The sequence below is a fragment of the Eschrichtius robustus genome, chromosome 1 (assembly GCF_028021215.1).
Source record: "Eschrichtius robustus isolate mEscRob2 chromosome 1, mEscRob2.pri, whole genome shotgun sequence".
NCBI classification, from domain to species: Eukaryota; Metazoa; Chordata; class Mammalia; order Artiodactyla; family Eschrichtiidae; genus Eschrichtius; species Eschrichtius robustus.
The window spans coordinates 3,486,220-3,510,723 of NC_090824.1; the positions used below are offsets into that span (position 1 = coordinate 3,486,220).

The following is a 24,504-nucleotide window of genomic DNA, read 5'->3' on the forward strand; positions in this document are numbered from 1 at the left end:
AGGATTGAGCTTTCCTGGGGAAACTCAATGGGCGGCCTGCTCCCGGGGCGGGGGTGGGGGGGGGGGAAGGGGGTGGCTCGGGAAGGCAGGCGAGCCTGGCGTCCCAGGGAGCCCCTCTCCTGTCCTGGAACACCAGGGGAAAAGGCCACAGAGTAAAACTCAATCAGCCTCAAGAGACAGGTGGGTGGAAAAGTGTTTGACGTGCCCAGAAAGCTTTTGGGCACTGTACAAAGTTTACAAATAAAAATATTAGTTACGGATTACAGACAGGGCAACAAACGTCCTTTTAACGGGTCAGCCTGGACACACACAGACTTCGGGGTGCCACAGGTGCAGGACCATGAGACGCACACGTATGCCGACTCCCCTTCCCAGCACCTTCACAAGAGTTTACACCTTCATCTAATTACCCACATGCTTTTGATGCTGAAGTAAGACAAAATGGGCTTTGTATTGCCATAATACATGAAATTTCAAAGGAAGGAATTTACTGAGGTGAGGGTCTGAACATTTTTAATGTGCAGAAAATTCATCTGCTTTCTGTAATCCAGAGTGCAATTATGTTATCTCTGCTGCAGGAGATTAAGAGATGAAGTGGTTCTGGGTGGAAATACCGGGGACTGGGTGTAGGGGGCTTGAGGTAGCTTTGTGCTCGTGCCGAGTCAGAGTTTTCTATCTACCATTTAAGACGGAAGGACCCCACCGAAGCCAGCACATCATCTCCTGCCTTCTTGCAGACAACCGCAATTAAAAGCCCTCACTCCTGCAAAGCTGTATTAGCTTTATTAGTGGGAACTTATAAACTTTATCAGCTTTCATATTACTTTCAGGTGGAAGACAGAAGAGGGTGGGATGCGCTCGCTGAGTCTTGCTGGAGCAGGATTAGGACCAGGTTCTGACAGTCGGGGGCGGGGGACCGGGACTTGCAGGGCGTGGGCTTGGGGGGAGACCCTTAGTCCGTGAGAAATGTGGGGTAACATTCGGTGAATTCTTTAGCCACTAGAGAGTATGAGAAATATGTACAAAGAAAAATCATAGCAGAAAACTGCGTACTCTTTCTCTCCTTATTTTTGAAGTAGGAAAAGGGCAGGGTATGTGCTAGGATTTCTTCACATGGTACTTTGGTTTGGAGAAGACCATCAAGTACAGACAGGAATACGGATCTGTCACCACTGAAGAAAGATATTAAAGAGGGCTTTTTAAATTATCAGTGCCAGCTCATCTTTCTTTCCCTATCTGAACATGTCTTCAGTTTAGTAGGAGGATAAAATAACACATCCTCACCCTAAATTGGAGTAAATACTTTGTGTGATACTGAAGTCTGATAAGATTTGGTACATTTTCTTGGGGGCTTCCAGAATGTTGGACAGAGCTGAGGCAGAGGCGCGAGGAGACCCCAGGGAGGGGGTACAGGGACGGGTCACTCTGAAAGGGGCTGCAGAGCAGGGCAGCCTCCGTCACCTCCGCAGGCAGCAGCTGAGGGATATGACCAGGGGCTTTTCCTGAATTTTGGGGTGCGATGGGGGAGGCTACACATAGAATTTAAAAGCTTAAAAAGAAAGGAGAGATCAGAAGCAGTTTAATTCAAGAATACAGTATTAAGAATTTCTATTTTTTTTAACTACGAAAATTACAATTTCACAAGAAACCTGTGAAAGACCACTAAAGGGATAGGAAAGACTCAGGAATTAGAATATTTACCTTTTCTGGTCCAATAGTGACTTTTAAAAGAGTGTTCAAACGTTTAAACTAGCATCTAATACTTCTTGCTTTGTTACTCAATAGTAAAAACAACCCAATTAAAAAATGGGCAATGAATTTAAAGATATTTCTCCAGAGAAGAAACACAAATGGCCAACACACATGTGTAAAGATGCCCAAGGTCACTAGTCACTGGGGAAATGCAAATCAAAAAACACTCACTAGGATGGTTATAATAAAAAAGAATGGAAAATAACAAGTGTTGGCGAGGATGTGGATTAACTGGAACCCTTGTGCACCGCTGATGGGAATGCAAAATGGTGCAGCTGCTGTGGAAAATGGTATGGCATTTCCTCAAAAAGCTAGCCACAGAATTACCATATGATTCAGCAATCCCACTACTGGGTATATACCCAAAGGGACTGAAAGCAGGGATTTGCACACACATGTTCATAGCAGTATTATTCACAACAGCCAAAATGTGGAAACAACTCAAATTTCCATTGAGAGATGAATGAATAAACAAAATGTGGTCTAGCCATACAATGGAATACTATTCAGCCACAACAAAGAATGAATTTCTGGCACACGCACCAATATAGGTGAACCTTGAGCACATTACGCTGAGTGAAATAAGCCAGTCACAGAAGGACAAATCCTGTATGATTCCACTTACATAAGGTATCTAGAGCAGTCAAATTCACAGACAGAAAGTAGACTCGAGGTTATCAGGGTGAGGGTGGAGGGTAAGTGGGGAGTTACTATTTAATGAAGACAGAGCTGCTGTTTGGGGCAATGATAAAGTCTTAGAAACAGTGGTGACAGGTGCACAACAGTATGAATGTAATTAATGCCACTGAACTGTACACTTACAACAGCAAATTTTGTTATACAGTATATTTTACCACAATTGAAAAAATTAATAACCTAATATATCAAAAACCATTGAATCATACTTTTTTTTTTTTTAAAGTACAGCAATTTATTAAACAAATACCTTTGATTTTTCTGATTTTTGTCCTGGAACAGGAAGAAATACCAAAAACATTTTAATACTGAGGACTAAAACTCCAAATTGCAAGGTGCAAGATGGTTGGTGAGAAGTAAACAAAAGTAATTGTATACCATCATATGAAAAGCAGGTCACATACAGAACAAAATTTGTTCCTGTACTGTATCTACTAATTTAAATTATGATGCTAATAATTATCAAATTACTACTAAGTATTTTCTAAGGATATATTATGTGTATAGGACTATATTCTAGGCTATATTCTAGTTCCCGGCTGGGTTCACAAGAAATATAAAACCTAGGTCTACCATATGAATCATACATTTTGAGTGGGTGAGCTGTATGGCATGTGAATTACGTCTCAATAAAGCTGATAAAAAAGTGTATTCAAATGTTTCAACTGGCACCTGACACACCCGACTTTGTGAATCTTGGCTACAATAGCCTTTTTATTTTTAATAAAGATAAAATGCCAAGAAACTTAGAAATCTAAACACTGACCGGTAGCAATCTAACGTTCATTTATGATCCAATGACCATAAAATAGTGACACTATAACTTGGAAAGAATTTTCAAGACAGTAAAATCTCTTTAGAACAAGCATGTTGAATCCTTGCTACAATTCCTCTGACTGAAGTCAGTGATCTATGCTGCTAAACCAAGCGACGTGGGAGTATTAAACGCACATGATTTAGCAGGATGCCGTTCAGAGTAAAATGCAATGAGGGGTTAAGACGGCCGTCTTCTTACATGAACAATCACTTCGACAGGGGAACTTGTAATTAAAATCACTACAGTTTGAAAACTTTTAACACAGGAATGAAATCAGTTTGTGTTTACTAGTGTTATAACTTAAGATGAAGAAGCTGTCTTGGTGAAGCAGCCGGACTGCGATACCGACACTTAGACACACACACTACGTCACAAGGCCCTGACCAGAGAGGGTGTACTTACCGGTTCAGTGAGGGTGCTGTCCTTTTCTAAAAACTGCACTACACAGTATGCCAGCTACAGTAAGAGGAGAAAAAGTATTAATATTCCATTTTAACATGGAAATGCTGTATCACCGTCAGACATCTTCCTGTGGGGAGACAGGGCCGGACGCGGTCAGTGCTGTCCCCTGCCCGCACTGTCCCCCACAGCCCTTCTCCTGGGTGGACACAGGCTCCTTCCAGGGGCCCCGCCGGAGGCTCTGGGAGGGGCTCTGAGGGAGGGACCCCAGGATCAATGTGCAACACAGATCAATTGCAAAAGGAACATCAGAAAGCTAAAAAAAACCGGGACACAGTCTTTTAGACCAACACTGACAAGCCAGGCCAGGTTTGGTGGGAGTTTTCTGGTGTCCTTTTTGGAGACTGTAATGGACAAGTAATCTAACTCCTGGGAAAAAGCAAATTAAAATCTGTTTCCATCTTAAATTCCCAAACTACTAATTTCTAATACAGAACAACTAACATGATAACAAACTGGCTGGATGTAAAGATATTACCAGTTAACAGGAATCAGAGGAAAAAACTCTAAGTAAAAGATTTCCCAGGAAGCCGGTGTCATTAGAATCATCTAAGGATACACCTTCTGATGCCATGAGGCAAACTCCCCGAGGGAAGTCCCGCAGAATGGGGGTTCCTGGTCCTTGGACCCAGACGTGGGGCCCGCCCTGCACCTACAGTGACGGCGGGCGTCTCCCCAGAACCTCCTGCGCTGCAGTCAGTGTAGCTTACATTCTGTCTGCGGGGAGCTTAGAACAGTAAGAGTGAAGGAAAACGTAAGCTTCCTGGGGAAATGCAGCTGACCGATCAGCTGGAAACCACTTAGGGACCAGGTTTTCAGTATAACCACAAAGTTATAAAAAATCCCCAGTTTTAAAAAAAAAAAACCCCAACCTTTTCTTTCTTTTTTTAATTTTTTGAAATATATACTTTTTTTTTTTTTTTGGCCACGCTGCGCAGGATGCAGGATCTTAGCTCCCTGACCAGGGATCGAACCCGTGCCCCCTGCAGTGGAAGCATGGAGCCTTAACCACTGGACCGCCAGGAAGTCCCCAAACAACTTTTTCTTAAGCCATTTTACTGGCCGTGGACACAGAGGCGTTGTCTTTGAGGTGCTAGGTTTCAATCCCACCACAGGAAGCCTTCCTGAGAGGTCTTCCTTGACCCCTTCATCGCGTGAGCCACTCCCTTCTCAGTGTTTACAACCAGTTTTGAAATTCTCCTTTCCTGAGGTTTTTCTGATTTTCTTAAAAGCAATCTCTCTTTACTCCCTTATCCTTTCACTCATCACCAGAACCCTGACACCCAAGTCAACACTGTGATATAAGAGAGACAATACACTCCCAGTTAGAGGCTGGGGCTCAATATCCTGAGTTCACTGATGTCCAAGCAGAGGCGGATGAGCTCCTTCCTGGGGCCCACCAACATCACGGCAGGAGCCCTTACCTGAGGATGGTAGACGCTCAGAGACTTCACTTTGTGCAAAGGTAATAACACCTTCAATAAGAAAATCTTGTGCTCTTCTTTTAGTGGTAAGGCAAATCCATTAATTATACTGTGAAAACAGAATTTATCCAAAGTTTGAATATTTACAAATTCCAGATTTAAAAACATAATCTCTCTGTTTTTCTTTCAGTTTTTGTTTTCAGCATGAAAACCAGCAAGCAAACTATGTGTGTTGGAAAAAAGGAGGGAGGAGAGTAGCAGAAATTAAAAGATCACTAAATACCTTCAGGGAAGCACAGTCATTTTTATCTTGTAACTACAGGACAATTTAAAAGTTCTGAGTTTACAGGGAGCTACCCGGAAGAGCAGGAGTCTCCGGGGGGTAAAAGCTCCTTCCTCAGGCAGGGCCATGAAGACCGGGCGGCACCTTCCTCCGGCCTTCACCGTCTTTAGGAATTCACACTTGCCCAGAGAAATCCTGCCCCATCATGCTAGTGCTGGCAGAACAGAGTCTGAGTGTGCAAATTGGCGTTGTTTCAAAATCAACAAGAAAGCTGTTCCCTTCCGCAAGGAAAGGGGGTCCCCCGCTCTTAACCTCCAAGCTGAAGCGTTTGTTTGTGACATCAAGTATTTTATCTATCTGGCTTTATAACGAGGTAAGTTCCTGCGAGCTGTAGAAGCAGTTCAAGCGATTTCTAAATTGGTCCCTCCTTCATGAGCCTGGGGCACACGGGAGCTGCAGGCAGGGTTAGCCTGAAGTGGCCTCCAGGATGGTGTGTGCGTTCAAATGAGGGGACAGGAGAGGGCCTCTGAGGCCCTTGCGTGCGGTGTGGCAGTGGACAATTTACTGGACACTTTACTCAGTTCACCCCAGCCTGGCAACCACCTCAGACGTGAATATGAGTATCTTTCCATTTTATAGATAAGGAAACGGGAGGCGAGAGTGGTTAAGTAAGGCCGGACAGCTAGTAAGGGCACCGACTCAAGCCCTCACTACACTCTGCTGGGAGAGAGAAACCTGGGACTGTGTCAGTGTAGAGTTCCCCACGCGGACCGTCATTTGTTTTACATTATATCTGAAACAGCGAGGAGAGTTGTTTTCAGAAGGGCTGGACCACAGATCCACCAGATGACAACAGGGCTCCTCTGAAAAGCTTACTGTGTTCAGATAGTTCTGGGAATCACTACATGAAGCACGAGTACAGTTTCTTCCCTGCAGGACTCCTCAGAACCTTTAGCTGCTAACATGCACTGAATCCCCAAGTAAGGTGCTGGGGAGAAAGCACTTCCAAGCTTATTCAGCCGTGGAACCCTGAGGAACTCTGTTTGGGAATCAGTGAGTTAGGAGGTCTGATAGAAAACCTATAGGTCACTGATTAAAAAAAAAAAAAAAAAAGATAGCAAGCAAGAACTCTACCTGGATTAAGACGATGAAATTTTGAAATGTTAATTATTTTTTAAGTATACATATGAAAAATTTATAAAATCAAAGCAACACATTAGCATTTACTCGATACCCCAAATGTACAATAAACGACCTATTCTTCTTCTAAGTGTCAAATATAAACCTTCTTAATGTAACTATTTTTAACACTGCTCTTGAGGAAATAATTGAAATTGTGTTCCCATAGTAATGCTCCTGAGGTACATGAAACAGAATCTACGTATGGAACCATGGGGATGGGAGAGGTTTGTCATTTAGTGTCATTAAGTTCTGATCCAAGAGCTCACCAGCCCCGGCCATCAAGTGAGGCTTCTTTACGTCCTTCTAGAGAACGGTTTAAATTGCCTTGCCTTGGGGAGGGGGCTGTGGGACGCAATGAACTGGATCATTTGGCATAAATTCCATCTAAGGCCTTTCGCTACCAATAACAGAGACAACTTACCTTCCCAGTATTTCCAGTAATTCTGCTATGCCATTGTGATGCTCTGTTTCATAAATAAATCTAGAAAAAGCAATTTGTCATTTAGAATTAGACACTGAAATAATGGCTGGAAAAGACTAAAATCCTCTGAATAAGAAAACAATGCTTTTAGGAAGAAAACCACGTAGCCAGGCAACAATAAGCAAATCTGTTTGTGAAAACCGTTCCGGGGGCACTGCTAATTGTCACCAGAGACACTCCTCAAAGCCTGGACATGCAGACACTCAGAGGGCAGAGAGCATGGGCTTGCTCACATTTCTCCCTAATGTTTTATTTTGAAAGTTTCAAACATAAAGTGAAAAGATGTTTACAGTGAGCACCTGTATTTCAACCACCCAGATTTGACAGCAAACAACTTGCTGTTTGCTTTATCACACATACATCTCTCTATCCATCCCTTAATCCATTTTATTTTTTGCTGTATTTCAACCTAAGTTGACATCTTACTCAATTTTAAAGCCTCCGATATTTAGCACAGTCTCTGCAAAGGGTACAAGTTACCTCCTCACCACGGGGGTCGTCTCCCCTACTTCCTCTCTGACACCTCACACTTTCCCTGTGCTGCTTCAGGTGCCATCTTCTGAAACCCCCACCTGAGTAGCCCTACTCACTTGCCCCAAGAGACCACTCCCTCGGGGCCCCCGTGCATGCTCCCTGGGGCTCCCAGCAGCTCCTGCACCCTGTGTCAGCCTGAGGATGGGGACGAGGACTTATCGTTACCGTGTCCCTGGTGCTAGGGCTGAGCCTGGCATCTGACCGGTGCTTGAAACACGACTGCTGAATAAACTGGGCCCAGGGAGAGGGAACAGGGACAGGAAACAGGAAAGCATCTTCTCTCTCCAAGGATTCCTCAGAAACAACCTGCTCCTGCCCCACAGCCTGGCTCACCTGGAGTCAGGCTAAACCAACACACACAGCGAATTCTGCCTGAAGCGAGAGGTGTCTGGGGTCTGAAAAAGGTTCTGCCTATCAGACAAAAACTACTAGTTTGGAGCCAGCTCTAGGCCAAAAATAAGTGTTTGTGATGATTAAAATTTTTCATTGTCCCTGTTTGAAACAAACGGAAGAGTGACCTTAAGGTCCAGAACAGGTCAAACACCCACAAAGTGTGACGTACTCCTGAGGAGCGGGTCTGACGTCTCTAGGTTTTTGACAGATCCTTCAAAGTGGGGGCGTGGAGCGGGGAGAGAGCCCGTTTGGCTAGAACAAAGGTGGGCGACGGGCGGGAAAGGCAGACACACGGAGGCTCGGACACCAGCTTAGACAGATCGGAGTTGAGCCCACAGGGACCGGGGTCAGAACCACTGAGCAGCTAAACACAGTGACACGGAAACAAATGTGGCCACAGCACGGAGCCGAGGCAGGAAGGTGCCTGTGAGGGACCCTGGCAGCCCGGCTGGTCAGATCAAGGGCAGCAGGGGACAGGCTGCGCTGCGCATGGGGCACCCGTGTCAGCCTCAGACACGTCGGCCCCGCCGCTGCCCCTGCCCTGAGACGGAAAGCCGGCCTCATGGGAGCCCCAGCCTCCCTGGGCATCTACACGGGGAGGCACTTTAGTTTGTTTATGAAACTCCACCTGGGGCTCCCTTCACTTCACCTGTTTTATTTGAAATACTTAGAACAGTTTAGATGCACAAAGTCAGAGTGCCACCACCCAACTTCAGTCCCTCTTCCTCTTGTTTACACCTGGAGGGCTGTGCAGGCAGCAGGTGGGCGAGGCTCCTGAAGCCTGGGTGCTCGGCTCCGGCTTCTGGCATGTGGAGGTGGCCGAGCCCCCGGGCACCACCTGTGATCTATCTCCAGCAGTACTAACGTTTAAGGAAGGACAGCCTTTAGTCAAAAGCCATTTTGTTTTCCTAGATCAACACTGCTATATTCTCATCGGTAAATTCTTCATTCCTGATTATTTTGTAGACTTGGAGTAGGTATAGGAAAGAGAATGTAAGTGTAGTTCCCCTTCTTTCTTCTCCAGAGGGAAACAAGAAAGCGGGGTGCCAAACAGGAAGGAAGCCCTAAGGGCCCACGCAGAGCAGGCTACAGCGTTCCTCCCTCTTTCAGCAAAAAGGAACTAGGACTCCCCCAAAACTGAGCTGGGACCTGCCTGTCAAGGACAGTCTCCAAAACGGACGCCACCTATTCCTCTCCCTCCTGGAGGACGTGTTCTGTGCCTCACACGCAGAGGTGGAAGTCACTCTCCCTTGAAGCTGGGCTGTCCTCAATTCCCCGAGGGGCTCTGATCGATACAAAGGGACGAGGCCCTTCCGGCCGAGCCCTGAGGACCACAGGCAGCCACTACAGAACTCCGCCCCGGGGCCACCCGTTCACGGTCACGGAGCCCCGGGCAGGTCACAGAATGAGAGGAATAGCAAACAGCTGATTTAAGCCCCCAGGCCGCGGGGGCTTGTTCGGCAGCAGAGAGAACTGAAGCCCGGGCTCCACCTGCCACCCAACTTCAGGCTCCACTGTTTGCCAAGCAGGCACGATCCCTCACCCAGAGCTGCGTTTAACTCGCCTGTGAAGATGTTGACTAGAGTGAGAACCCACAGAAGTTAAGTAGGAACCTCACACTAACGCTTTCAGGAAGGTCAACCAAACACGCCTGAAATGCTGTCTAACCAGCTGTAGCTACACCACGTGGAACGCAGATGAGCGGAATAGAGCTCTCGAGATCACTTGCAATTTTTCTCACATGGAATGAGGAGGGGGCGGTGCTGAAGGTGGAGACCCAGGCCGGTTGTGGAATCCACAGAACCTGCTTCCTCCTGATCGTACGCATCAAGAACGGTTTTTACAGAAAAGACTCCTGAAAACAACGTGAGGACACCACACACTCCAGCACTGAGTGCTCAGGGAGAGCCGAGCTGCACTCTGTAACTTCTGAACAACAGCCTAGTTAGGAATTTCAGTTACTAAGTCAAGGTTCCTTAAGGTTATGAGGCATTCTCTACTTCCTTCACCCAGGCACTGACTGGTAATTCTGCACAGAACCTACGTGCGCAGGGAAGAAACCTTCAGGCAGAGCTTCCATTTTAGCCTAAAAGACTGGAACTGAAATCCTACCTGTCTGCTGGTGATTAAATAGTGTATGCTACGTTTTGATAGATAAGTACGCCGGCCAAGGAACAATCTTGTTCAAAAGGAAACACGACACCAAGAAATACAAAATAGGAGTATAACATTTAGGAAACACGATGCCACCACCTAAGCCGGTGTGTCCAGCCTGGGCTCCATCATATAAACGGGCCGTGGGGAGCTTGGAGGGAGTTTGAAGGGAAGCCACCTGCAAGCTGGAGGTTCCGACACCGAAAGGCCACATCACGTGCGAAGGTAAGGGGGGGCGTCGGACCTTGCGACCGCAGGCGGGCAGGGCGAGGGACAGCAGGGACAGGCCGCCCGTCACCGCCAGGACTCATCACTACCTGCGGCATCCTGGAGTGAGGGGCATGTGGGGCAAGCTGTCCCCTAAAAACTCATGGAGTAAACTGCTCGCGCAGTGAGCGTCCCAGGGACAGAGAAGAAACCACGCTAACGGTTTCATCCATCAACGTTTATCTGGAGCCCCCAGGAGCCAGGCAGGGAGCTGGGGCCGGCTCGATGCCTGTCCTCCCAGGAGGCCGGACCGTCCGCCCAGCTGCGGGCCTTCCTGGTGCAGGGATGTCTCCGGAAGCCTGGGAGGGTGAGGAGAAGGGCTGGTGGAAGGGGACGTGAGAACGTTCCAGGAGGATCAGGCGAGGCTGCGAGGCCCTGGTGTGGAGGGAGACCGGAGCCTGAGGGGCACCCGAGGGCTCGCCCAGGACCTACACCCGCTCGTCCGCAGAGCGCGTGGGCATGGGAGTCGGCGGATGGAGGGGAGTTAAGGCCCTGAGACTCAGAGGGGTGGTGACAGGGAGGCTGTGTGAGGGGTCACGGGGTCAGGCTGAACACCGCTGGGCCGTCAGAACATTCCTCCAGGAGCCCTGGGGCGGGGCCCTCCCCACGAAAGCAGAGCCAGGCCTCTGCGGTCCTGCAGGCCTGGGGAGGCTGCGGCCACCGAACACTGCGCGGCCTCAGCCACTGCTTCCAGCAGCGCACGGTGGGGTCTCCCAAGACTCCCCACTTCACCCCTCACTCCTTCCTTCCTTCACTGAGACTCAGCGGGGAGGCACGAGCACCACCCAGGGGCGAGGAAACCGCTGGCTCCGGATGGACCGATCCGTCCACATCCAGAAGGAACCACGTTCAGGGTGGCCGGGCCTGCCGGTGAAAGCCGGAACAGATCCCGGGTGTGAGCTGGGGGGCGGGGGGAGGAGGGAAGCAGGCACAGAGGGAAGGGGGCCCCGCCCGGCGCAGAGGCGGAGGCGTAGACGGGGCCCAGCTGCACACGGCAAGCCAGCTGCTCAGAAACAGCCACTTCGCTCAAGGAAACGGTGAGGTGGGGCGTCGAGTGTGACAGGAGCGTCAGCATGCAAAAAGGGAAATGTCACCCACACACTGACTTACCTATAAAATATATTATTTATCTGTTTTCTGATGTAAGCTCTTAAGCCTAAGAATTTTCCATAGATTCGGTGAAGGGTAGTTTTAAGAAAATCTCTCTCGCGAGGATCTTCACTGTCAAAGAGCTCTAAAAGCTTCAAGAAGAAAAAGACACTCAGTGATGCGGTATTCTCTCTAATGGTCGATTACAGCGTTTGTAGTTTCAGCTAACTTGTACCTTACCTGCAATACAAACTTCTGATCAATATATTTCTTCGCTATATTAGGTTGGAAATCTGGAGACTCTAAGAATCTTAAGAAAAACTCATAAACAAGCTAGGAGGAAAAAAAAAACCACAATGAGTCAAATAACATGGTATTTTATTAAATGGAGATTAAAAATACACCATGAGTTGAATCTTTGTCTGCAAATATCAGCCTTAAAAAGAGGGCACATATCTAAAGGATTTATGTCAAATCACATGGCTTGATTGTAACTGAGGATGGTAATTGTTTAATCTATTAGCTAAGAACCACAGACTAAACCCTTAAATGGCATTTAAACAAATGATTTCCATGGCTGTTGTCACCAGTGCTCAGAGACCACAGTGCACAGCAGCCATAAGCCGGGCTGTGACCAAATTCCAGGTGGGGTTTGCAGCCTGTCGCCTCCAGGTGTCCCGGCAGAAAGCCAGGTGGGCAGGAAGCTGGGGGTGTCAGGTGAGCAGGTCACAGACACAGTCACCCAGGGCCGGGACGTTCCTCCCCCGTCACGAACGGTTACACGTGACACCGTGGGAGGGGACGTTCTGCTACCGAGATGGCCCTTCCTGTCTGCTCCCCATCGAGCTCCTTCCCAGGTTTTTCACCTCCCCGTCTCCCCTCCTTCAGCCGACCCAGACCTCCCGATCTAGCTCGTGGGGTATGCGCCCTGCCCAATCAACCTTTCTCCTTAAAAACGTGTCAGAAAAAAGGCATCAGTCAAGCAGATGGGCCTCGGGGCGCATAGCAGGCACACAAACTGAGAAATGTTTGCATGAGACCTCCGACCTCAATTCCACGGTCACTTTCACTGAAAATATACTGACAATTCTGTATCTTTGTAGTTTCTGCCGAGTGTCCAAACAAACAAAAAGCCATTAAACGTTCTCTCTTTTGCTAAAATACTTCTCTCGCGTGTACAGGTTTGCAGGGTCTATGACACCGAAGTGCAGAGGCCCATCTGCGACCAGCTGGAGAGGCCCAGGCCCAGGGCTCCTGCTTCGGAGAACCCCCCGACCCCACGCTGACCCCCGCCCTTCTATGTCTGGTGCACCCCCCGAGTCCAGTACCTGCAGGTGAGGCCAGGCTGCTTCTAACGTTGGCTCGTCTTCCTCTGGGTCAAATTCTGCTCCCGTAGGGTTGGAGGAAGGTGGTAATGTTCGAAACATGTTAACTGCAAACTAAAATCCACATATCCTATAATTATAACCAGGACATTAAAAATATTTACAGAGAACATTTAAAACAATCTTAAAGAATGCTAATGACAACTGTTTCCAGTGGTTATCTGGCTCGTCCTTATTCTCAGAATTCACAAGTGGTGTGGGTCCTGAGAGCCTGGGTCAAAGCCACAGCTAGACCCACGGCCGTGGACAGCCAGCCACCAAGGTTCCTGCCTGACCTTTCAGATAACCAGTGCCAACAGATGCTGATGGGCAGGGATGACACCTAAGGCCTTTGTTATATCCAGTAAGTGCAGAGCAAGGAGAAAGTTCAAAGCGCTAGTAAGAAAAGGGTGAGATTACGAAAGAAACAGCAGAGATCAAAGAACTGAAAACGGTGAGAAGATGGCAGAGGCCGCTTCACACCGGAGGCCGTGCACAGCTTCCCTGCCAAAGTCCTCTGCAGTGACAGTGACGAGAGCGGCAACGGTCAAGACAGAGTAACTTCCAGGTGGGTGGCTAAAGGATCGCTTCCAGAGAAAGGGCCGCAATGTTAGCAAGGAGAGGAGTCGCCACGCCACGGGACAGCCTGGTCCGTGTGCCCGGGGACTGGACGGGACACACAGAGAGGAGATTCCTCTGGAGTCCGGACGATTCCCTTGCATGCCTCACGGCCCTCTTCTCCGCTCTCCACCCTGTACTGTCCCTCACCACTCTCCCCCACCCCAGGCTCCCATCAATCTCCATTTCATAAAAATCAGCGTGTTTTATTTACAACAGATGTTTTCTACAGAAAATCCACCATTCTTTGGAGCATAGGTACATCTTACTGCCTGTATGGTTAATGTGAATAAAGCACAACATATATTGACAGGTTCCTGATATAAACGTAGAAGTCTAGTTTTTCACTATCACCAATTCATAACCTCCTATGTTTCTTTCAGAGTCAGTTTAAATATGTTACCTCATCGAACCTTTGAACACGCCATATGCCAGTTACAGAGCTCGACTCTAGTGATCAAAAAAAGCCCTCCGTCCCTCCGAGCCCAGAAGCACAGAATCAAAACACCCGACCTACAAGATAGAATCCGACTCCACTACAACAGCGAGGCTCTCTACGGAGAGTTCAGAGCAAACCTGGCTGTTCAGATAACAGTCTTGTAAAGACCAAGCTAAAACTCCATGGCACCCGTCTTGTTGTATCCTGTCTTCCTGCAACACCATTTTCCATGAAGAAAAACACACACTGCCCAGGTCCTGGGCTCTAGAAGCTCCGAGCATCAAATGTTTGCTCTCTGCGTCGTGTGAGAGGAGCAGACGCAGACAGTCCGGGAACGGGAGCAACAAAGAATGGCTGGAACAAGCAACTGAAAGCCAGAAACAAGGAATGAAAGAAATCTTTTAATAGAAATATGAGTAATGCTCCTCTGACGTAAGTAAAAAGAAGAGGAGGTCTGGAGCCGGTGAATGGGGTGTGTGCACAGGGCCCCGCAAGAGGCCTCCCAAACCACAGTGACCGGTGAACACAGGCTGGGACAGGTGTTGTCCGGTAGAAGGGGCACGTCCTCCATCGCTGGTCCCCAGGCCCCCCGATCCCAAAGCCCACAGAACAGAGGAAGGGGACACAAGGAGCCCAGCCACCGTCTCCTCCGGGCCTGCGGGGTGGGGTTGGGGGCAGCAGAACCAGCCCTGTCACCCGCGGCCGTGGAGCGCGGAGAGGACAGGGTCAGAAAGGAGCCCAAGGCCTCTGTGGGGTGTGGCACTCCTGGGGGGGCTTCCCAATCCTCTCCCTCAAAGCCAGTGATCAGGGGCTCCAAGAGTCACCCAGAGACCAGGGTGGGGACCGTGGATCCAGGCCGCGTCCCTGGGGGCAGAGGTGTCTGTGGGCACCGCCGTGCTGCCTCTCTGGGAGACTTGCCCGCGTGCCCGTGACATCGCGGCACAGGGCACCCAGAGGGGAGCACACACACGGGCCACCTCGGAGGCTGCACGCGAGGGCTGCGGGGGTCAGGGGGGAGAGAGCAGCGGTCAGCTCGCCCGGGCAGGGGCTGGAGGCTGGGGCACAAGGGGGGATGGCTGCCCCTCAGGGAGGGTCTTTCCGGAAGCCCAACGCTCTCCAGAGCACAGATGCCCCCTGGGAGGGGCCGCCGCCCGGGCAGAGGCCAGGCTGCCGCAGGACATCAGGCACAGGCGCTGCGGCCCTCGGCCCCTCCTCTCCCGCTTCAGGTCCCTCGCCGGCCAGGCTGCCCAAGGGGAAGGCGGGGATAGATGAGGTGCTGAGTCGGGGACTGAAGCGATAAACTAGGTGCGACAGCTGGAACCAGAGGGGCAGGGAAGGGAGACAGAACAGATCGTGATTAAAGGCGATGGCTGAAAAAAATAAAACGTACCCGTGTGACGGCTTAGAGTACCCATTACTCAATCAGACAGCAATCTGAGTGTCACCGTGATGGCGTTTAGGAATTGTGGTCACATCTAGATCAGCTGACTTTAAGTAAAGGAGAACGTGGTGGGCCTCAACCAATCAGTTGAAAAGTCTTCTAAGAGCAAAACTGGTTTCCCTGAGGAAGAAGCAATTCCACTGTGGATGGCAGCGTCTGAGCCTGCCTCACGGAGTTCAGATTTGCCCCGTCTGACTCCACAAGGCATAAGACAGTTCCTCAAAAATCCACCCACCCACCCACCCACCCACCCATCCATCCATCCATCCATCCATCCATCCATCCCTCTCTCTGTCTCTCTCTGTCTGTCTCCATCCTACTGGTTCTGTTTCTCTGGAAGGACTCTGATGGATCCACCTGGTCAGCTGAGATTCCTGAGTAACCTGCTGTAGTAAAGCTAATGATTCCAGCCTCAAGTTGAAGTCCCACTGCACAGTGTTCAGTCAGCTACAGCCCGTCCGCAACACCTACACATTCACCGAATCCCAGGTGCTGAGTCAGGGGCCTGCAAGGGGCCGTAGACCAACTTGCTTTGAATGCGAAAGTCCCCTTCTCATGTCCTGGGAGGATGACTGACCATCCTCGAACCAGCAAGTTTTATTACTGGCCAACTCTAATGGATAAAAAGTTGTATCTTTCACACAACAACAAAAACCTCACGCTGTAATTTCTACCCTCTTTTCCTACCACATTAATTTAATGCTCACCTCTAGAAAAGGCTAAAGACACTAAAAACTCATACGTAGATTAAAGAGCAGAAGGGAAACAGCAGGCCACCTTGAGCTGCCCATGGGTTTCTAACCCACCAACATTTCCTAGCACAGCAGCTTCAGGGGTCAAACTAGCTGAGTGCCGTGGTGCTGACATCTGCATGCTGTCTACATGCGTGGAGTTTAGCCTGAGAGCCACAGAAGGCGATCGTCGTCAGTATCACGCCGTGGAAACCGGAGGGAATCTGTTTCTACTGTAGGTCTAGAAGTCTCAGATCTGATGCGGATCACGCAGATCCATCACAACCTCTCGGCTGAGACACACTGATTCGGAGTGCACCGTGATCCCTGGACACAGAGCTAGAATCAGCTCTTGCACAGAGAGAGGCAGCGTGGCCTCAGGGGACAGCCTCGCCAGGCCCTCTTCTCACTCAGACCAGGACCCGAGACTGAGAAGCCTGCTCAATCTTTGGTTTCCTCACCTGTTGAAAGAGGGTAAATCCTTTCTTTGCACTGGGCATGTGTGAAACAGACACGTCACCATGCGTGCAGGCGTGCACATATGTGACCCACGCAGCCCCCGAGTGTGGCGTGGACTGACCGTGGTAGTAGGAAGCACCTGCTTTTACAGCTTTCTTGACATTTCTACTTTCAGTATTTAAATGATCCTGCAGATGTTCTTCTCCCAGTTGCTAAATTTATAGAATAAATGCAAACCAAAATGGCTCAAGAAGCGTTTATGCAAAATTCTCACAATTCAGCAATAACACGCAGCCTTTCTATACCTGTAATATTCATCACCAGTGGGTGAAGTAATAAAATATTCATGCTGTGACACAACTGCAGTACAGTGGAACATATAAAGGTTTAAGACAGGAAGGGATACACTCCAAAAAGAAACGCTGATAATCTAATTTCAGAGACAACAAGGAAAGAAAGGTTGATTATTCAGTTCTCTGTTTAAAACCACAAAGGTTTTCTCTTTTTTTGGGGGTGGGTGTGGGCGGGGCTGCGTTGGGTTTTCGTTGCTGCATGCGGGCTTTCTCTAGTTGCGGCCAGCGGGGTCTCCTCTTCATTGCGGTGAGCGGGCTTCTCATTGCGGTGGCTTCTCTTGTTGCAGAGCACGGGCTCTAGGCGCGCAGGCTTCAGTAGTTGCAACATGCAGGCTCAGTAGTTGCGGCTCGTGGGCTCTAGAGCGCAGGTTCAGTAGTTGTGGCGCACGGGCTTAGCTGCTCCACGGCATGTGGGATCTTCCCGGACCAGGGATCGAACCTGTGCCCCCTGCACTGGCAGGCAGAGTCTTAACCACTGCGCCACCAGGGACGCCCCAAGGGTTTTCTACTATGTTATTGATTTTGTTTTATTCATGTGATAGGGTTTATAAAGGTGAGTCCACCAAAGGCCAAATTACAGCTCTTCCTCCTGTAACAGGAATACCAGGTTCTGAGGGTCATATTGCTAAGAGATACATTTCGGAGGTGGGGAGGTAGGGAGCCCTTCCACATTATATTTTAAATAGAAAGCTGTCATTTGGTTGCAAATGATATAACTGGAAAAACCAACAGAGACAACAGTCAGACCATCACAGCTGGGCCACCCATACAAAGACCCAAAACCCAAACCTAACAGCAACATCTTCTCCACCAACAACAGGCAACGAGGAAACATAACTGATAGGAGGACCCCAGGTACTAGGCCGCAAAAATGACCAAGGGCCTAGGAACTCACAACCCAGTTACAAGGCCTCAATGAGAGCATGAAAACCCTAAGAAAGGCACTGAAGGATAGCCGAACGAATGAGGACCCTTCCCTTCTCCAGTGTGAGATGACATCGTATCACAAAGACGTAACTTCTCCACAAAGCAATTTATACTTTAAAAGCAATCTTACATAGAACTCTAACTCGTTTTTTAGGTGGATGGTAAAAATCCTAGTAGCAATCTTAAAGGGAAGAACTGTCCCTTTCTTCACTTGTAGAATTAGTTCAATCTGGTTTCACAGCAGAATTCAGGTATCATCCTGGGGAATGTTCGCTTGACGATTCACTCACTGCTGACCCTCCATCACCTGCCGTAGCGCCCGGCACCTAGTAGATCCTCAAAGACCTGCTGAGAGCAAGTGGATCCTTTGGGAAAAGCACCTAACAGTCACCTTATTGACTGCACCACCAAGTAATTACCTGAAAACTTCCCGATTAAACCTCAGCTCTCAGCTGCAGCGTATTTTCGTCAGGGGAGCCTCCCCCGACCCCAGGCCCAATTGGGTCCCTGATTTCAAGCTCTTCTATCATCCTGCCCCTTTTCTTTGTGATCTTTGTCTCAAATATAACGGGATGGTCGGGTAATTCTTGGCCTAATGTCTTCACTCCTGGCACCACCTCCCAAGGCCCATGGCACCGCCTGGCACAGAGCAAGCACTCGCACGAGAGGTGAGTGAAGCTGGGTCTCCTCCTCCACAAATCCACATCACCACTTTCTCTAAGGCAAGAGCTGCTTTCAAAGATGCAGCTTTACCTCCAAATAGGTGCCCGAAGAAAAGAAGTACAAGCTAAACTCTTACTTTGAACAGCTTGCTATTTTCACAATCACTCAAATATGCTCTCAATCAAAGTTAAAGATACAGAAATAAATACCTACAAATCTTTGTAGAATACTTAATAAAGGAAATTTACTCTCAAGTTTTCAAACAGTGGACTTTTAATTTTATGACCATTTCACAACTAAGTGTATAATAGCATCTTCTTCAAATGAAAATATGCTAGTCATTTACAACTGTGCATAGGAGTTTATTCTTTACTTTTTATTTTTGAGTTTAAGAATAGAAAATTTACCTACAAAAGATAACCACTCATCTGTAATACTTATAATTCAATTGGTGTTATTTAAACACAACATTGGAACTGGAAGCTTTTCTTAAGTTACTTACTCTGGTCCAAAGGTGAGTTTTACATAAGGCTTCTGAATGATGTATTCCCTAATATCTTGTTATGAAAAACCTCAATGCAAAACAGTTGAATTTTATAGTGACTAACGATATAGCCACCAACTAGATTTTACCATCAGCGTTCTTCCCTGGTGGTCCAGTGGTTAAGACTCTGTGCTCCCAATGCAGGGGGCCCGAGTTAGATCCCTGGTCAGGGCATTAGAGCCTACATGCCACAACTAAAAGATACCACATGCTGCAACTAAGACCCGGCACAGCCAAATAAATAAATAAATATAAAAAATAAAATAAAAATTAAAAAACAAAACAAAACACTATACATTCTGCATTCTACATGATAGAAATGAACTGAAAAGGGAAGGGAAGCTTCAGAGCTAAAGTACTTATTTCCTAGTCATATATGTAGAGCCAACTGTTTTCTTGCTGTGTGCCCCCCCTCCACTGACTAGATGCATACAGTTACAAAATTATAAATTATGCAAATAACCTTCGGTTAGTATGTTTTTTAGAATCGTTGTTGGATCACCTGTGTGGATGGAATTAAGTACTGATTGAGTATCTATTGTAAATGAAAGCAGAGACTTATACTTCCGGACAAGACAGAGTAACAGGAATGGGATTTGCCCAACTTCCTGAAACAACCAAAAAACCCAAGGAAAAACACATGGAATTCTGGTTTGCAAGACATGGATTTCAGACAGTGCAAGACAGAGAGAGATTTCTGAGAGATGGGAAACAAGTGCCCAGCTTTCTCCTTTGATAGAATTTCCAGGTTGCAGCACAGGGAGGAAGAACCCGGGTGAAGTCCAGCAGACATAGGTGGTTAGAATCTGCAAGGCAAAGTCCCAGAGAGAAGAGAGCTGCACAGAGAGAACTCCAGAGATTGCAGAGGTCCTCCTGAACTATTCAGAAGAGGACTGATCAGCCCATTGGGGTGAGCAAACTACTGGAGGCTGCAAAAAGAACCACCTGAAAAGACCAGAGAGACCCAGTACTCACCCAGGGCCGGAGCAGTTCCTGTTCCCGTCAACCAGACTGGAAAATTCCGTTAATTCACAGAGGACTGGGCTCCTAATCGGAAGGGTCTTGTCTCAGTAGTGGGGGATCATTAGCCATAGAGTGATTATGCCTATAGTCCTTCCTGACACATCTTAAAAGCAAGAACCAAAAGGATCAAACTGTTTGCAAGTAACTGCATCCCAAACAAATCTCCAGATATTAATAGAAATATATAAGTATGCAGTACTCATCAAGGCAAAATCCACATGGTCAGACGTCCAATAAAAAATGACTAGACACACAAAGCAGCATGAAAAATATCATTTATAACAAGAAGGAAAACCAATCAACTGAACTGACTTGGAATTGACACAATGGTAGAATTAACAGATAAGGCTAAAATAGTATTCTGTGTGTTCAAAAAGTTAGGTGGAGACATGAAGATATTGAAAAGACATAAACTACATGAGATGAAGACTACAATATGAGATGAAAAATTTACGGAGGGAAATTAACAAAAGCTGAGACATTGCAGAAAAGGTTACTGAACTTGAAGACAGCAAAGGGAATCACCAAATGAAACACACAAAGAAAAGAAAGACTTTAGAGAAAAAGAGCATAAGTCAGCTGTGGAACAACTCTATGAGGCCTAAAACACATTTCACTGGAGCCTCTAAAGGACAAGGTGTGGGAGACAGAAAAAAATATTTGAAGAGATAAGGGCCAAATACTTTCCTAAATTTCATAAAAACTATAAACGAACTTCAAAGACAAGAAAAAGAAAGAAACTACACCAAGGCACATCATAATCAAGTTGCTTGCTTAAAAAGAACAGAAAAAATCTTAAAAAGTAGCCAGAGGAGAAAAAGATACATTATGTCCAGAGGAACAGAGATAGGAATGGCAGCAGATTTCTTATCAGAAACAATGCAAGCGAGAAGACAGTGGAGCAAAATTTTTAAAGGATTAAACTTTGACCTGTTGTTCTATACCCACCAGAGGTATTGTGGGTTCAGCTCCAGACCACTGCAATAACGTGAATGTCAGAGAAAAGCTAGTCACACAAAGTTTTTGATTTCCCAGTGCTTATAAAAGTTATACCTAAACTATACTGTAGTCTATTAAGTGTGCAGTAGCATTATGTCCAAAAAAAAAAAAGTGCATACGCTAGTTAAAAAAATGCTTTATTGCTAAAAAATGCTAACCATTATCTGAGCCTTCAGAGAGTCAATCTTTTTGCTGTTGGAGGGTTTGAAATATTTTGAGAATTACCAAAATGTGACGCAGAGACAGGAAGTGAGCAAATGATTTTGGAAAAACAGTGCCAATAGACTGGCTGGATGCAGGGTTGCCACAAACCTTCAATTTGTGAAAAACACAATATGTGTGAAGTGCAATAAAGTGAAGCATAATAAAATGAGGTATGCCTGCATTTCTTTCAAAGTCAAAGGCAATCCATCGACAGATGAATGGATAAAGATGAGCACATATATACAATGGAATATTACTCAGCCATAAAAAGAAACGAAATTGAGTTATTTGTAGTGAGGTGGATGGACCTAGAGTCTGTCACACAGAGTGAACTAAGTCATAAAGAGAAAAACAAATACCGTATGCTAACGCATATACATGGAAACTAAAAAAAAAAAAAGGTACTGATGAACCTAGTTGCAGGGCAGGAATAAAGAGGTAGACATAGAGAATGGACTTGAGGACATGGGGTGGGAGGGGGAAGCTGGGACGAAGTAAGAGTAGCATCGACATATATACACTACCGAATGTAAAATAGTTAGCTAGTGGGAAGCAGCCGCATAGCACAGGGAGATAGGCTCGGTGCTTTGCAATGACCTAGAGGGGTGGGATAGGGAGGATGGGAAGGAGGCTCAAGAGGGAGGGGATATGGGGACATGTGTATGCATATGGCTGATTCGCTTTGTTGTGCAACAGAAACTAACACAGTATTGTGAAGCAATTATACTCCAATAAAGATCTGTCAAAAAAAAAAAAAAAGGCAACAGAAAGACTTTTTCAGATGAACAAATGCTAAAAGAATTAATCACCGGTAGATCTGTGCTACAAGAGAAATTAAAGAAAGTCCTTCAAGCAGAAGGAAACTGATATCCTTCTGCTTGAAGGATGGATACCAGAATGAAGAACACTGAAAATGATAACTATCTGGTTAAGTATAAAAGAGTTTTAAAAAATTATTTAAGACACGCCCCCCCACCGGACCGGTGAAGCGGCTGCGCCCCTTGCTTTGGACCTCGGGCCTCACCTCTCCTCCAGATGGACCCCAAGTGCTCCTGCCCCACTGGCGGCTCCTGCAGCTGCGCTGGCTCCTGCACCTGCAAAGCCTGCAGATGACCTCCTGCAAGAAGAGCTGCTGCTCCTGCTGCCCCGTGGGCTGCGCCAAGTGTGCCCAGGGCTGCGTCCGCAAAGGGGCCTCGGACAAGTGCAGCTGCTGTGCCTGATGTCGCGGACAGCCTGCCCCAGGTGTCAACAGAGCAACCAGGACGAACCTGCAGTTTACCGTTTTTCCTACAACCGGACCTGACGCTACATTCCTTCTTCTATGAAATATGTGAGTTGTAATAAAAGTTGTTGACTTAAAGAGAAATTATTTAAATCTCTTTAAAATAGAACTGTTTTCTAAAAATAATATGTGGTGGGGTTTATAACATACGAAGAAGTAAAATGACAATAGCAGGAAGATTCGCGGAGAAGAAATAGAAGTACGCTGCTGTAAACTGACATTTACATGGTGCATTGTCACTTGAAGGCTGACTGTGACAAGTTAAAGATGCATTCTAGAAAAGCTAAATAATTGAGATCAAACAATAAAGAGCGATAGTTAAAAAGCCAACAAAAGAGAGAAACTGTAATCATAAAAGTATTCAATTGATCCAAAAGAAAACAGAAAAAGAGGAAAAGGGAACAAAAAACAGATGGGATAAGCAGAGAAAAAATACAGCAAGATGGTAGATTTAAACCCAACAACATCAATACTTACAATGCAAGTTAACGGTTTGAGTACCTCAACCAAAAGGCAGAGATTGTTTGACTGAATAAAGGAGCAAGACTCACCTATATGCTGTCTACAATAAGCCCCCTTTAAATATAAAGATACGAATTGGTCAAAAATAAAAGGACGGAAAAATATACACCATGTTAACACTAGTCAAGAGAGCTGGAGTGGCTATATTAATAGCATACAAAGTAGGTTTTGGAGAAAATAATATTACCACTGATAAAAGGATCATTTTATAGTTATAAAGGAGTCAATTCAACTAATAATACTAATAGTTATGCACTGAATAATATGAAGCACTTTATACAACTGCAAGAAACAATTAGAGATAGAAAATAAAAAACCCCAATTACAATAGCACCCAAAAATAAAATACTTATTTATGAGTCTAAAAAAATACATAGGGGATCTACAGGCTGAAAACTATAAACAAAGATGATCAAAATGGGGATATATACTGTGTTCACAGATTGAAAGGTTCAATATTGTTAAGATAGCAACTCTCTCCAAATGTACATATTCAATACAATTCCAAGTCAAGCCCCTGAAGGATATTTTGTAGATAGCGACAAGCTGATACTAAAATTTATTTGGAAAGATAAAATAACTAGAAAAGCCAAACAATTTGAAAAAGGATAAAAAGGTTGGAACATTCATACTACTTGATCTCAACATTTACTATAAAGTGACAATAATGAAGACGGTATGGCATAAGCAAGAGGATCCCTAGATCAATGGAACAGAACACAGAGTCCAGAAATAGACTCACGAATATGGTGAATTAATTTTTAAGGTGGAAAGGCAATTCAATGGAGTATGGTTAGTCTTCTCAACAAATGGTTTTCAACAAATACTTGGACATCCACAGGCCAAGAAATGAAACTGACAAAATGGATCATAGATTTAAATGTCAAACTAGAAAATCTTGAGGAGAAAATTTTTTTGAGTTTGGGTTAGGCAAAGACTTCTTATATATGACACCAAAAGCACTATCCATGAAGGAAACAAATCAAAAATTAGACTTCATCTAAATGAAAAACTCTGTAAAAGACACTTAAAATAAAAAGACAAGGCACAAACTGAAATAAGATATTTGCAAATCACTTATCTGCCAAAGCACTTGTATCCAGAATATGTAAACAAGTCTCAAACTCAAGAAGAAAACAACCCACTTAAAAAACAGGCCAGTGATCTGAACAGACACTTCCCCAAGGAAGATACACAAACGAACACAGGAAAAAATGCTCAGCATCATTAATCATCAAGGAAATGTAAGTTAAAGTCAAAATGAGATAAAAGGACTGAAGACACCAAATGTTGACAAGGATTGGAGCAACTAGAACTAACGCACGTGGCTGGCGGGAGTGCAAAAAATGGCACATCTACTTTGGAAAACAGTTTGGCAGTTTCTTAGAAAGTTAAATGAATACT

At 46.3% G+C, this 24,504-nt stretch overlaps 1 protein-coding gene and 1 pseudogene across 6 annotated transcripts in view; one reads left to right on the forward strand and one right to left on the reverse strand.

Annotated features, from left to right (window-relative positions):
- PPP2R5C (protein phosphatase 2 regulatory subunit B'gamma) overlaps positions 1 to 24,504 on the reverse strand; it is a 133,127-nt gene that overhangs the window by 19,835 nt on the left and 88,788 nt on the right. For 5 of the 6 annotated variants that reach the window (XM_068540449.1, XM_068540431.1, XM_068540458.1 and 2 more), the window contains 6 exons: positions 12,860 to 12,970; positions 11,772 to 11,864; positions 11,553 to 11,683; positions 7,035 to 7,094; positions 5,149 to 5,257; positions 3,668 to 3,721 (listed from right to left, as the gene is read on the reverse strand). In XM_068540449.1, the coding sequence (XP_068396550.1) occupies positions 3,668 to 3,721; positions 5,149 to 5,257; positions 7,035 to 7,094; positions 11,553 to 11,683; positions 11,772 to 11,864; positions 12,860 to 12,970 (558 nt within the window). The remainder of the gene's footprint in view (positions 1 to 3,667; positions 3,722 to 5,148; positions 5,258 to 7,034; positions 7,095 to 11,552; positions 11,684 to 11,771; positions 11,865 to 12,859; positions 12,971 to 24,504) is intronic. The other variant, XM_068540440.1, reaches the window with a different exon arrangement.
- LOC137767549 (metallothionein-1E pseudogene) lies at positions 22,332 to 22,516 on the forward strand (annotated as a pseudogene).